Source organism: Rhinichthys klamathensis, unplaced genomic scaffold (genome assembly GCF_029890125.1).
Source record: "Rhinichthys klamathensis goyatoka isolate OS25496 unplaced genomic scaffold, OSU_Roscu_1.1 h1tg000304l_1, whole genome shotgun sequence".
NCBI classification, from domain to species: domain Eukaryota; kingdom Metazoa; phylum Chordata; class Actinopteri; order Cypriniformes; family Leuciscidae; genus Rhinichthys; species Rhinichthys klamathensis.
The window spans coordinates 313061-327713 of record NW_026606823.1 but is presented as its reverse complement, the minus strand read 5'-3'; the positions used below and the strand labels follow the sequence as shown (position 1 = coordinate 327713).

Sequence of the window (14653 nt, the reverse complement as noted above, 5' to 3'; positions counted from 1 at the left end):
CAGCTGCGCATGATCACACAGATACATACACAACCACAGGTGAATGAGAGTATGATACTGTCATCACCATCATAAACAGATATTTTATTTTATACATCGGCTATATATTAATTGAATATAACAAATAAACTTTAACTGTCGATAAGAAATGTTCACTAAAAAGTGTGACAACTAGCCCCGGCCTCCCAGCATTATATAAAATGTTAAAGATCTAATCATCATGAGTGTTCCACACACTTCACTTGTGTTGCTATAGCAACAGTAACATACAACAAGCAATACAGCCTTTAAAAATAACCACCTGGATCGATTTATTTATTGATTTGCCAATGGATCCTGCAGGTAATATGCATTTGACCATATTTCTAGTTAGCCTACTCCTTTTGTAGTTGTATAATGTGTAGATATGATTATGAACACCTCGCCAGTTAAAACTGTTAAGGCCTAATAATGTTAAATGTCTGGCTCTAAAACGACAGATTTACTGAAAATATAATAATTAATTAAATTAAATAAATAAATAATTTATTTCATTAAATAAAACAAATAAATGAATAGTATATCAAATAAATAAATTAAAAATGTATTATATTATATTTTAATTAAATACAAATATACACAAATATAAAATATAAATAAACTATTACAATAATAATCAACAAAAAAATGTTATTTTTTAATTTTACCCATTTTGAACCCATTTTTAATAAAAAAAAAATGGGTTCAGACATTTTAATTAGTTAAACCATCAGTAATTTGTGCACCTGCATTTCATTGTTTTGAAACAGAAATAAGAATATTTATATAGTATAAAATATATAATATTTATTATAAGAGTATTTTTTATTTTATTACAAAGTTTTTAAAGAAAATTAAATGGTTAATCAGATTAATAATTAGGGAAATAATATAAATAATTCAGCTGCAACTCCAGTCATGTTTGTCTTTTTGGCGCCGTCTAGTGGTCGAGTGTTGCACGTGACGCTCATGATCACATTGACATTCCTCCGCGTGTCCAGGTGGGGTTCTGACCGCAGGACAGGTGAGTCATCACAGCATTGAGCTCATCTGGACGAGATGGAGAGACCCACCGGACCACTGGACCTGCTTCATCCTCGAACAGAAGAACGCCAGAAAACACTCGTATAAAGAGATACACAAGTGAGGCCTGCACTCATGAGTCATAACAGACCAATGTAAAGGGTTAGTTCTCCCAAAAATTACTCACCCTCAAGCCATCCTAGGTGTGTATGACTTTCTTCTTTCAGCCAAAAACAATCCATGTTATTTAAAAAAATATCCTGGCTCTTCCCAGCTTTACAACGGGAGTGAATCGAACTTTCTAAGCCCAAAATCCATCATAAAAGTAATCCATACAGCTCCATAAAGGCCTTCTGAAGCGAAGCGATGCGTTTTTGTAAGAAAAATATCCATATTTATAACTTTACAAACTATAATCACTGGCTTCCGGGTAACGGCAGTACGTAAGTCTAGTTCCTGCGGAAGAGTGACCTCTGACCTCTAACCCGACGCATGACGTAGATGTAGGAGTGACCTCTGACCCGACGCATGATGTAGATGTAGGAGTGACCTCTGACCCGACGCATGATGTAGATGTAGGAGTGACCTCTGACCCGAAGCATGATGTAGATGTAGGAGTGACCTCTGACCCGAAGCATGATGTAGATGTAGGAGTGACCTCTGACCCGAAGCATGATGTAGATGTAGGAGTGACCTCTGACCCGACGCATGATGTAGATGTAGGAGTGACCTCTGACCCGAAGCATGATGTAGATGTAGGAGTGACCTCTGACCCGAAGCATGATGTAGATGTAGGAGTGACCTCTGACCCGACGCATGATGTAGATGTAGGAGTGACCTCTGACCCGACGCATGATGTAGATGTAGGATGTAGGAGTGACCTCTGACCCGAAGCATGATGTAGATGTAGGAGTGACCTCTGACCCGACGCATGATGTAGATGTAGGAGTGACCTCTGACCCGACGCATGATGTAGATGTAGGAGTGACCTCTGACCCGACGCATGATGTAGATGTAGGAGTAGTGTAAGCTTAGGTGAGAGTAAACGCCTCTCACGGTTCAAACAAACAGGGCTGGGCAACAAACTCAAGCTCCTCCCACATTTCTCTTTAAAGTCGGCATGAAACGGAAGTTGAGATTGTCATTTTTTCCTTGTTGTGACGTATATCCGAGTGAAACGGCTTCTGAAATTAGAAAAAAAATGTAGGGCGGGGCTTGATTTTGTCCTTCGGGAATTGATTGGATTGTTGGAGGTTGGGCGTTGCAAACAAAATGGAGGCAGATTTGAATGTATCTTCTCTGAGAGGGGTGCACCGATAGCCGCACCCTCATCGGCTCTGGCCGCACCCTTTCGCCATTGCACGTGACCGAAAGAGAAGAGAGGTCGTTTCGAGGGGGGAGGGAAGGGTAATGTATTTGATTAAAGATTATAAGGGTACATGAATTTAAAAAAAATAATGAAGTGCACAGATAAATAATTTATAATAAACACTACAATATTACATATAAAAAGAAGATTTGTCAAATTTGATTTCATGCCGACTTTAAAAATTCTTGTTTTAGACTTCTAATTTGTGACCATTGTTAGTTTTTTTTTTTGCTCTACGTATTCGTCAATACGTCATGCGTCGGGTCAGAGGTCACTCTTCCACCAGAACTAGACGGACGGATATATATTTCGCGTGCGGCCATTCCCGGAAGCCAGTGATTATAGTTTATAACGCATTGCTTCACTTCAGAAGGCCTTTATTAACCCTGGAGCCATAAGGGTTACTTTTATGATGGATGGATGTGCTTTTGTGGGCTTCAAAATCTCAGTTACTATTCACTCCCATTATAAAGCTGGGAAGAGCCAGGATATGTTTTAATATAACACTGATTGTGTTTGGCTGAAAGAAGAATATATACATATACACCTAGGATGGCTTGAGGGTGAGTAAATTATGCGATATTTCATTTCTGATTTAGTATAGTGGACCTTTAAATGAGTTTTCTGTAAATGCTGATCATGCAACAGTTCTGGGTTGAGTATTTTCTGAATGTTTATGACATGTTTAGGGGATTCAACACAAGCTTCACGGTGGAGAATCTCGAACCGAAAACCACTTACACATTCAGACTGAAGGTCACGTGGCCGTCGGGTCAGCAGAAGTATTACCCATCGGTCTCTGCTTCAACAGACAGTAAGGACACACAACTTGACTTCAACACATTCACCACTGACTTATTGTATGACATTTCATAAGAATCAAATGACTTGGAGTCTAAACTAAACTTTGACGTTTGCTTGAGAAAGCTTAGGCAGAAAAGTTGGAAGGTTTTAAGTATTTTTAAAATCAAAGTAGTAGTTAATTAATGTGATATTAATATTATTTTAATCTCAGTAAACAATGTATTAAGAATAAAATAATATTAATTTGCAGTTTGTCTGTGCCTTAATTTTGAAGAACGAATGTTGCATTTATAATGATGAATAAATGCATTTCAATTCAGTCAGGTTCAATTCTGTAAATGTTGTGCTATACAGTGTACAAAATTGTCCTTCAAAATTAACTAAATCTGATAAAACCTCCTTTTGGGACATTCCCAGACTCCCTCAGTTGGGAAATGCTAATAAAAGAGTGTGTGTGTGATTGTGTTTGGTCAGAGGAGCCTCTGAACGGGAGGAATCTACACACTGCTGTCCTCAGGAGTGATGAGCTGGAGCTCCGTCGAGTGCTGGCGTCTCGGTGAGATTCACGCTCTTCTGCTGAAGTGCTTCTCAACCTGCTGTTCCCCTGGGAATCTGGGACTGTACCATAACAAACGAGAGCCTCAGATGTTCGTGTGCAGGAGGATGTGATGTGATGTGTTGTGTTGTGTTGTGATGTGTGTTGTGATGTGTTGTGATGTGATGTGTTGTGATGTGTTGTGATGTGTTGTGATGTGATGTGATGTGTTGATGTGTTGTGTTCATGTGTTCTTGTGCAAGAGGATGTGATGTGTTGTGATGTGTGTTGTGTTGTGTTGTGATGTGTTGTGATGTGTTGTGATGTGATGTGTTGTGATGTGTTGTGATGTGTTGTGATGTGATGTGATGTGTTGTGATGTGTGTTGTGATGTGATGTGTTGTGTTGTGATGTGTTGTGATGTGTTGTAATGTGTTGTGATGTGTTGTGATGTGTTGTGTTGTGATGTGATGTGATGTGATGTGTTGTGATGTAATGTGTTGTGATGTGATGTGTGTTGTGATGTGATGTGTTGTGATGTGTTGTGATGTGATGTGATGTGTTGTGTTGTGATGTGATGTGTTGTGATGTGATGTGTTGTGATGTAATGTGATGTGTTGTGATGTGATGTGATGTGTGTTGTGATGTGATGTGATGTGTTGTGATGTGTTGTGTTGTGATGTGATGTGTTGTGATGTGATGTGATGTGATGTGTTGTGATGTGATGTGATGTGATGTGTTGTGATGTGTTGTGATGTGTTGTGTTGTGATGTGTTGTGATGTGATGTGTTGTGATGTGTTGTGATGTGATGTGTTGTGATGTATTGTGATGTGATGTGTTGTGATGTGTTGTGATGTGTTGTGATGTGTTGTGATGTGATGTGTTGTGTTGTGATGTGATGTGTTGTGATGTGTTGTGTTGTGATGTGATGTGTTGTGATGTGTTGTGATGTGTTGTGATGTGATGTGATGTGTTGTGATGTGTTGTGATGTGTTGTGATGTGTTGTGATGTGATGTGTTGTGATGTGTTGTGATGTGATGTGTTGTGATGTGTTGTGATGTGATGTGATGTGTTGTGATGTGATGTGTTGTGATGTGTTGTGATGTGTTGTGATGTGTTGTGATGTGATGTGTTGTGATGTGTTGTGATGTGATGTGTTGTGATGTGTTGTAATGTGTTGTGATGTGATGTGACGTGTTGTGATGTGATGTGTTGTGATGTGTTGTGATGTGATGTCTTGTGATGTGTTGTGTTGTAATGTGTTGTGATGTGATGTGACGTGTTGTGATGTGATGTGATGTGATGTGATGTGTTGTGATGTGTTGTGATGTGTTGTGATGTGTTGTGATGTGATGTGTTGTAATGTGTTGTGATGTGTTGTGATGTGATGTGACGTGTTGTGATGTGATGTGTTGTGATGTCTTGTGATGTGTTGTGATGTGATGTCTTGTGATGTGTTGTGTTGTAATGTGTTGTGATGTGATGTGACGTGTTGTGATGTGTTGTGATGTGTTGTGATGTGTTGTGATGAGATGTGTTGTGATGTGTTGTGATGTGATGTGACGTGTTGTGATGTGATGTGTTGTGATGTAATGTGATGTGTTGTGATGTGTTGTGTTGTGATGTGTTGTGATGTGTTGTGTTGTGATGTGATGTGATGTGATGTGTTGTGATGTGATGTGATGTGTTGTGATGTGTTGTGATGTGTTGTGATGTGATGTGTTGTGTTGTGTTGTGATGTGTTGTGATGTGATGTGTTGTGATGTGATGTGTTGTGATGTGATGTGTTGTGTTGTGATGTGTTGTGATGTGTTGTGATGTGATGTGTTGTGATGTATTGTGATGTGATGTGTTGTGATGTGATGTGTTGTGATGTGTTGTGATGTGTTGTGATGTGTTGTGATGTGATGTGTTGTGATGTGATGTGTTGTGATGTGTTGTGATGTGATGTGTTTTGATGTGTTGTGTTGTGATGTGTTGTGTTGTGATGTGATGTGATGTGATGTGATGTGTTGTGATGTGATGTGTTGTGATGTGATGTGTTGTGTTGTGATGTGTTGTGATGTGTTGTGATGTGATGTGTTGTGATGTATTGTGATGTGATGTGTTGTGATGTGATGTGTTGTGTTGTGTTGTGATGTGATGTGTTGTGATGTGTTGTGTTGTGATGTGTTGTGATGTGTTGTGTTGTGATGTATTGTGATGTGATGTGTTGTGATGTGTTGTGATGTGTTGTGATGTGTTGTGATGTGATGTGTTGTGATGTATTGTGATGTGATGTGTTGTGATGTGATGTGTTGTGATGTGTTGTGATGTGTTGTGATGTGATGTGTTGTGATGTGATGTGTTGTGATGTGATGTGTTTTGATGTGTTGTGTTGTGATGTGTTGTGTTGTGATGTGATGTGATGTGATGTGTTGTGATGTGATGTGTTGTGATGTGTTGTGTTGTGATGTGTTGTGATGTGTTGTGATGTGATGTGTTGTGATGTGTTGTGATGTGATGTGTTTTGATGTGTTGTGTTGTGATGTGTTGTGTTGTGATGTGATGTGATGTGTTGTGATGTGATGTGATGTGTTGTGGTGTGTTGTGATGTGTTGTGATGTGATGTGTTGTGATGTGTTGTGATGTGATGTGTTGTGATGTGATGTGTTGTGATGTGTTGTGATGTGATGTGTTGTGATGTGTTGTGATGTGTTGTGATGTGATGTGTTGTAATGTGTTGTGATGTGATGTGACGTGTTGTGATGTGATGTGATGTGTTGTGATGTGTTGTGATGTGTTGTGATGTGTTGTGATGTGTTGTGATGTGATGTGTTGTGATGTATTGTGATGTGTTGTGATGTGATGTGTTGTGATGTGTTGTGATGTGTTGTGATGTGATGTGTTGTGATGTGATGTGTTGTGATGTGATGTGTTTTGATGTGTTGTGTTGTGATGTGATGTGTTGTGTTGTGATGTGATGTGATGTGTTGTGATGTGATGTGTTGTGATGTGATGTGTTGTGTTGTGATGTGTTGTGATGTGTTGTGATGTGATGTGTTGTGATGTGTTGTGATGTGATGTGTTTTGATGTGTTGTGTTGTGATGTGTTGTGTTGTGATGTGATGTGATGTGTTGTGATGTGATGTGTTGTGGTGTGTTGTGATGTGTTGTGATGTGATGTGATGTGTTGTGATGTGTTGTGATGTGATGTGTTGTGATGTGATGTGATGTGTTGTGATGTGTTGTGATGTGATGTGTTGTGATGTGTTGTGATGTGTTGTGATGTGATGTGTTGTAATGTGTTGTGATGTGATGTGACGTGTTGTGATGTGATGTGTTGTGATGTGTTGTGATGTGTTGTGATGTGTTGTGATGTGTTGTGATGTGATGTGTTGTGATGTATTGTGATGTGATGTGTTGTGATGTGATGTGTTGTGATGTGTTGTGATGTGATGTGTTTTGATGTGTTTTGATGTGTTGTGTTGTGATGTGTTGTGTTGTGATGTGATGTGATGTGTTGTGATGTGATGTGTTGTGGTGTGTTGTGATGTGTTGTGATGTGATGTGATGTGATGTGATGTGTTGTGTTGTGATGTGTTGTGATGTGTTGTGATGTGATGTGTTGTGATGTGTTGTGATGTGATGTGTTGTGATGTGATGTGTTGTGATGTGATGTGTTGTAATGTGTTGTGATGTGATGTGACGTGTTGTGATGTGATGTGTTGTGATGTGTTGTGATGTGATGTGTTGTGATGTATTGTGATGTGATGTGTTGTGATGTGTTGTGATGTGATGTGTTGTGATGTGTTGTGATGTGATGTGTTGTGATGTGTTGTGATGTGTTGTGATGTGATGTGTTGTGATGTGATGTGTTGTGATGTGATGTGTTTTGATGTGTTGTGTTGTGATGTGTTGTGTTGTGATGTGATGTGATGTGTTGTGATGTGATGTGTTGTGATGTGATGTGATGTGTTGTGTTGTGATGTGTTGTGATGTGTTGTGATGTGATGTGTTGTGATGTGTTGTGATGTGATGTGTTTTGATGTGTTGTGTTGTGATGTGTTGTGTTGTGATGTGATGTGATGTGTTGTGATGTGATGTGTTGTGGTGTGTTGTGATGTGTTGTGATGTGATGTGTTGTGATGTGTTGTGATATGATGTGTTGTGATGTGATGTGTTGTGATGTGTTGTGATGTGATGTGTTGTGATGTGTTGTGATGTGTTGTGATGTGATGTGTTGTAATGTGTTGTGATGTGATGTGACGTGTTGTGATGTGATGTGTTGTGATGTGTTGTGATGTGATGTGTTGTGATGTGTTGTGATGTGACGTGTTGTGATGTGATGTGTTGTGATGTAATGTGATGTGTTGTGATGTAATGTGATGTGTTGTGATCAGGCCCGGATTGGCTAATCGGGAGCACCGGGAGAAGGAGAATTCCCGGTGGGTCGGTATGTTTTATTGGCCAGGAGGGCCGGTGTTGTCATGGCACTGGGTTGAATGCTTTAGGCTCCAGGCACAGCTTTCTGAGTGTATATTTTTCTGAGTGTATAATGAACATTGTGAAATAATTTACTAATATTAACTCTAATTTGGTGCTGCAATGATTTGCATATCGCGACGATAACCGACCTCATAATCTGAGCTGCTTCAGTATTCAAACACCGCTCGCCGGCAATGGCAAAATGTTTGAGATGACCGATCAAAGTAAGCGGGATTTATGTTCGCGAGCCGCGGCCGCGAGCGAATCCAAACGCGACGCTTCACAAGATGCAAGTGGCTAAACTAAACAGCTGTTTTAATTACGAAAGAAGTTTTAAACGACCGAAAGAAATAATCAGTTTGTGAAGACTGTATCAATCAAAACTCAGCTTCGGGAAGGGGATATTTAGGTAGCTAAATTAGGTAGGTAAAGATAAAGAGACTGAGAGAAGAAGAATGAGAGAAGATGGAGATGAGAAATGAGAGCAGGTAGAGGAATAGCCTATTGCATACTGTGCCCAGAATGAGAATAACTTTATTACAATGGATTCCTATTTAACACAGACATACATATGTTCTTTGCCAATGATGATCAGCTAGTAAAAATAAACTCAATTTTAACAACACAAGCACATATATTATATTATATATTATTATATTATATATTGGCATTGTTGTATAAATATATATAGGCTATTTGTATACCTCGAATGTGTTTATATTTCCCCATATCAGCACTGGGACATTTCACTGTTTGTATTAGGCCTACTTCACTTGTCTGGGTGGGCATATGCCCCCGAACCCCCTAGCAAGATCACTTTTCGGACCTCTGTATTTTTAAAACCCTGTACAGCTATTGCACTGAATATAAATTTATATATTTTTTAAATAAAATGAATAACAAGGCTGTACAGAACACTGCACTATTGCAGACTTATATACTGAGGTTTCAATTACATTATTTTAATATAGTCAGACGGGAACTAAAGTGGGCCGGTCTAAGGCAAATTCCAGGGCTGAAAATGAGTCCCAATCCGGCCCTGGTTGTGATGTGATGTGATTTGACGTGTTGTGATGTGATGTGTTGTGATGTAATGTGATGTGTTGTGTTGTGTTGATGTGTTCTTGCAGAAAAGTCACAGTGGACGTTCCTGACAGACTGGACTTTACACCTCTAATGATCGCCGTAATGAGGGGCTTTACTAGGTAAACTCCATCTATCCATCCATCCCTCCATCCATTCATATTCATCCATCCATCCATCCTTCCATCTATTCATCCATCCTTCCATCCATTCCTATCTATTCATCCATCCTTCCATCTATTCATCCATCCTTTCATCCATCTATTCATCCATCCATCCTTCCATCCATCTATTCATCCATCCGTCCATCCATTCCTATCTATTCATCCATCCAACCATCCATTCCTATCTATTAATCCATCCATCCATTCCTATCTATTAATCCATCCATCCATCCATCTATTCATCCATCCAACCATCCATTCCTATCTATTAATCCATCCATCCATCCACCCATCCATCTATTCATCCATCCATCCATCCATCCATCCATCTGTGTTTTGTTTTCTAGTGGAGTTCAGATTTTAGTGCATCATGGCGCAGACGTGAACAAAAAAAACAACAGTGGCAAAGACAGGTGAGTTTTTTTGTGTATTTCTCATGTTATGAACCAGTAGCATTTCTAGACTTTCTAAATCTTTTTTTGGATATACTGTTATGGATATAAATTACCTTTTAAAATGATCTTTTACGTACAGTAGAGCCGTAAAAGAAAAGATCTGCATCACTGTCAAACGATAAAAGACATTTCCAAGTTATGTTTCCTAAAATGAATTGTAGGTAAATATTCACCTCATCCGGCACTCTTTTTGTTTTTCTGTATTATCAAGTATAGGCTATCCTGTTATTTCTATACGAGAAACCGGTGGAAACAATTCTGTGTGTGAATGAACTGTCTGAATGAATCAAACTGAAATCAAACAAAATCTTAACAGCTGACAGAAAAAACAAGATATTAGTGAATTATTGTCAAGGAAAATTATTCTCAGGTATACGGTATCAGTTAAATACGCTAAAAAAGGGAATTGTGACTTTTTAGTTATAACTAGCAATTCTGAAAATTGTTCCTTGCAATTCCAAGTTTATATATCTCAATTCTTAGTTTATTTACAGTAAAAAAGTCAGAATTGTGAGTTACAATCTTGGATTTGCAAGAAAAAAAGTCAGAATTATAAGTTATAAAGTCTGAATTGCAAGATATAAACTTAATTTGTGAGAAATAATGTCTGAATTGCGAGGTATAAATTTACAATTGCGAGAAAAAAGGCAGAATTGCATAAGTTATAAATTCGAAATTGCGAGATAAAAGTCAGAATCTCGGAATTGTGAAAAAATTCAGAATTACGACCTAACTCGGAATTGCGAGAAAAAAAGTTGGAATTACTTTTTTATTTATTTTTTATTCCGTGCCGGAAACAAGCTTCCACATTAATCTCCATTGATTCATAAGGATTTATCAGTAGGCTAATATTTTACTGGGGCCCGAGTATGAACATGTTGGTCTCCTGTGTGTGTGTGTGTGTGTGTGTGTGTGTGGTGAGCAGCCTGATGTTCGCGTGTTTCCACGGGCACCTGGACGTGGTGAAGTTCCTGCGCAGCTGCGGGGCGTCCTGGCGCTCTCGGGACAGGTCGAGCTGCTGTGCTCTGCACTGGGCCACAGTCGGGGGACACCTGCCCGTCCTGCAGTACCTCATACAGGACGGGTGCGAGGTGAGAACATCATTCACATGACATTGTGCCTGATTCACTGCTCATAATGTTGTTTTGTGTCTCAGGCTGATGTGCAGGACAGTGCCTTGTGGACGCCCCTCATGATCGTGTCGGTCATGACCGGAGACACGGCTTTAGCTTCACTGCTGATCAGTGCTGGTGCCGATGTTAATGTGCAGGACAGAGACGGCAAAACACCACTCATGGTCTGAACTCAATCTTATAAACCACTAAACAAGCAGGGGAAGACGGGGTTAGTTGCCACACTTTTAATCAAGTGCATATTTCTCACTGTAGGTCTATTTTTTTAAGTTAACTACTGTAAAAACACAAGCCTATTTCTATTGTGTTGAAAACTGAATTTTTTTCACCATTATTGCCCAGGAACAAAGATACAGTTCACTGAACACATGTACATCAGACAGCAGAACTCGGAATCGCAAGAAAATATTCAGAATTGTGAGATGTAAACTTTGAGAGTTAAAAATTGAGAGTTATAAAGTCAGAATTTTGAGTTATAAACTCAAATTTGCAATACAATGCCAGAATAAAAAAATAAAAAAAAAGGTCAAATGGGTCGGGAAACCTGCTGTTTAGTGAAACTTATTTGAGAATAATGTATTAGTTTTAAATATTTAATTCATCTTATGTCAAATTTAGTAGTTTTAAATATTTAATTCTATCTTATGAATTAACATTTAATTCTATCTTATGAATTTTGTTAGCAGCTGCTGATTTTCAGTAAGTGAAATAAAGCTGAAATAAAACCTAAATATCAGATGTAAAACTTAACACACAAATTAGAAATAATTAGAAAATTAGAATTTAAAATTACAAAAAAATATGAAATAGAAATTAATGAAGGCTAAATAGATGTAGCTAAAATAAAAAAATATTAACAAATACTATAATACTAAAATAAAACTAAGCTAGTAAGAGACAGTCTATGTGACAACTAGCCCCAGTCTCCCCTCGATTAACAGTAACAAAGATGTTCTTTTTTATTTACCATATAAAAATGTTTTGTATTGTTTAATGTGAGTGCTAAAGCTAGCGGATGTATTTATGCGTACAGTGATTAAGGTCATTCATAGAAGGACATAATGTGTGTAAACATGTTTATTCCTCAGGTGGCTGTGCTGAATAATCATGAGCATCTAGTGAAAATGCTTCTGGAGAAAGGAGCCGATCCGAACATCCAGAACAAGGTCTGAACCTCCCAGTAAAACCAGATCAAACACACAGAAAACTGAAAAACATCTCTGTTCAAAGTTTGCTCATCATTTCTATCTGAGATTAATACTCGACTACAAAAAGATCTCCTTTGGGATTTTACCATCATTGCTGTATAAATTATCCATATCTCACCAATTTTTAATTGCACTACTGTAAATACTGTTTAGACAATCATACTGTACAATACAATACAATAAGTATAGTTCTATAGCTGTTTATTAATACTTGCATATTGTATATTTATAGTCTGTTATAGCCTTTAACCCTTTAAGTGCCCCCTCCCCCTCCCCCTTTTTTGAATATACATGAAAATGCACATTTCGAACTTAAATGGTTGTAATTCAAGAATGCTTTGGAATATAGACGTAAGATTGGTCTTGTTTTAAAGAAGACATTTGGCAGATTTTTGTAGAAGTGAAATAAATTAAGAAAGTGAAACAGAAAAAAGGTTATAGAGGTTTGAGTTTATGAAGATGTACAATGTAAAAAATGGAATTATTCATATTTTATATAAAATATATATTTTCAAAATCTGGGCGACTCTAAAACTGCACAAAAAAAAACAAAACAAAGCCAAAAATCTGAACAAGTTGTGTTTCAAATTTTAGGTTGATATCTCAAAAAAATGAGCTTTCAGTAAGGTTTTGTTTGGCCGCAGATGACAACCAGACTCCATTACTGCCCTTATAAGGGCGCCTCCATTTCCATGTGTGTTTTGAGTGATATGAACCATTATTTCCACAATTTTCAAACAATTTATGAAGTAGACATCCTATTCAGAAGTAGTATGAGAAGTTTGGCAGATTTTGATATGAATTCAACCTCTAAGAAACACAAAAAGAACAAGTATGTGCGTTATAGCTCGCTGCCACCTCACAAATGGTGAATCTATTATTTTTTTCTTTATATGTAAAACAATTTCAGACCTTTTTTCTAAAATAATTGAATGGATGCTATCTTTTGAACTCTTGGCATGAAAACAAAACTGAGGTTTCTAACCTTCTTTCATGATTTTCATGTTCATCACCATTTCAAAATAAAGGTCTGAACATGCCTTAGGAGTATGAAAATATTCTTGTTGTAAATTGATAAATTACGGCTCCTCTGTAATTTATTTTGAAAATCAATCACCAAATATGTAAGCTAGAGATTGTAAGCTTTCAAATGATATATAGTTTGTCAAGATTAGTATAGGTTTAGTATAGGATATTACTGTTTTAAAAATGTAATGGATTTGGGGACACTTGTTTTGTAATATATCTACATTCTTGCTAAAGCACTTCTGGAATGGATGCAATTGCATTTCGTTGCTTGTAGGCTACTTGTGACATGCAATGACAATAAAGTTGAATTCAATTCAATTCAATACTGTAACCAGTCTGAGATTTCAATATGAACTAAAATATTTCTCTTCCAAAGACCAAATTATCTCATGAGCTACAATATAAACATTTATTTCAAGAAAACAACTGTCATTGTTTCTCCTAGTGAATGTTAGGAGAAACGTGAGACAGATTTGAATACTGAAATGAATCTCCATTGCGTCTCCTGAGCTCTGAAAGAGCAATACAGTTATCTCATGAAGCCGATGTTGAGGATTCATCTGTGACTGCACTCTTTCTTTCTCTGGTTTTAGGTTGGCGTTAGCGCTCTGGAAATGGCCAAAGCATTTGAAAGAGAGGTAAACGCCATTCTTCTTGATACAACTTGTGCAAGTATTTAAACGATTGATCATATTTCTTTATCATTTCCTTCAGAACATCCTCGGTCTGTTGTTGGAAGAGTCAGAGACTAAATGAGACGACACATGGGTTTCATAAACAACTTTACTAGCGCTGCCCTTTATGCCGACCGTATTTGTGTTGCAGACATCAACGTACAGCATCTTATTTCACATTTCTTGATTAATCGAAGATTTGTCATAAAAAAAGCAGTTTACACCCGTGACACTGAATAAAAAGGGCGTTACATGAGTAGATTTACTGAGATACAACATGATTGAAAGTGAATAATAGTAAATGATAACTGTAATTAAAACAAGCAAGGCAGTTAACCTAGAGACACGTGATCTTCATATAATCAATCAGCGTCTAGATCTGAACAGTCGCTACTGTAATGCACTGTGTGGTTTAACTGTAAAAAGGCAACAGGACACTTCAGATGTCGTGACGTCTGCTAATACAGTGAATGAAGATGAATTTACAATGTAAACAATGAGAAATAATGGCACTCATTAGGTGTCCAGTACACAGGCCTAAAAGACCCACGCTTGAGATCATAAATGGCTCAAATACCAGAGTTTCAGTGCCAAGCATCAACTGCCAATGGAGGCTGAAATATCCCAAACGTATTTATGTATTTCCAGCCATTTCAACTATTTTGCAGCATTTCTTATTAAAGTGCACC

The 14653-nt window shown here is 37.8% G+C and overlaps 1 protein-coding gene across 1 annotated transcript; it reads left to right on the top strand.

Annotated features, from left to right (window-relative positions):
- The first annotated feature begins 9 nt into the window (after positions 1–9).
- Positions 10–14076, top strand: fank1 (fibronectin type III and ankyrin repeat domains 1). Its single transcript, XM_056270645.1, has 12 exons — positions 10–49; positions 226–342; positions 1020–1161; positions 3100–3224; positions 3689–3770; positions 9349–9423; positions 9813–9878; positions 10846–11011; positions 11077–11217; positions 12142–12219; positions 13884–13928; positions 14005–14076. The coding sequence occupies exons 1-12, from the start codon at positions 10–12 to the stop codon at positions 14044–14046; spliced, it is 1119 nt and encodes a 372-aa protein (XP_056126620.1). The 3' UTR covers positions 14047–14076.
- The last annotated feature ends 577 nt before the right edge of the window (positions 14077–14653 follow it).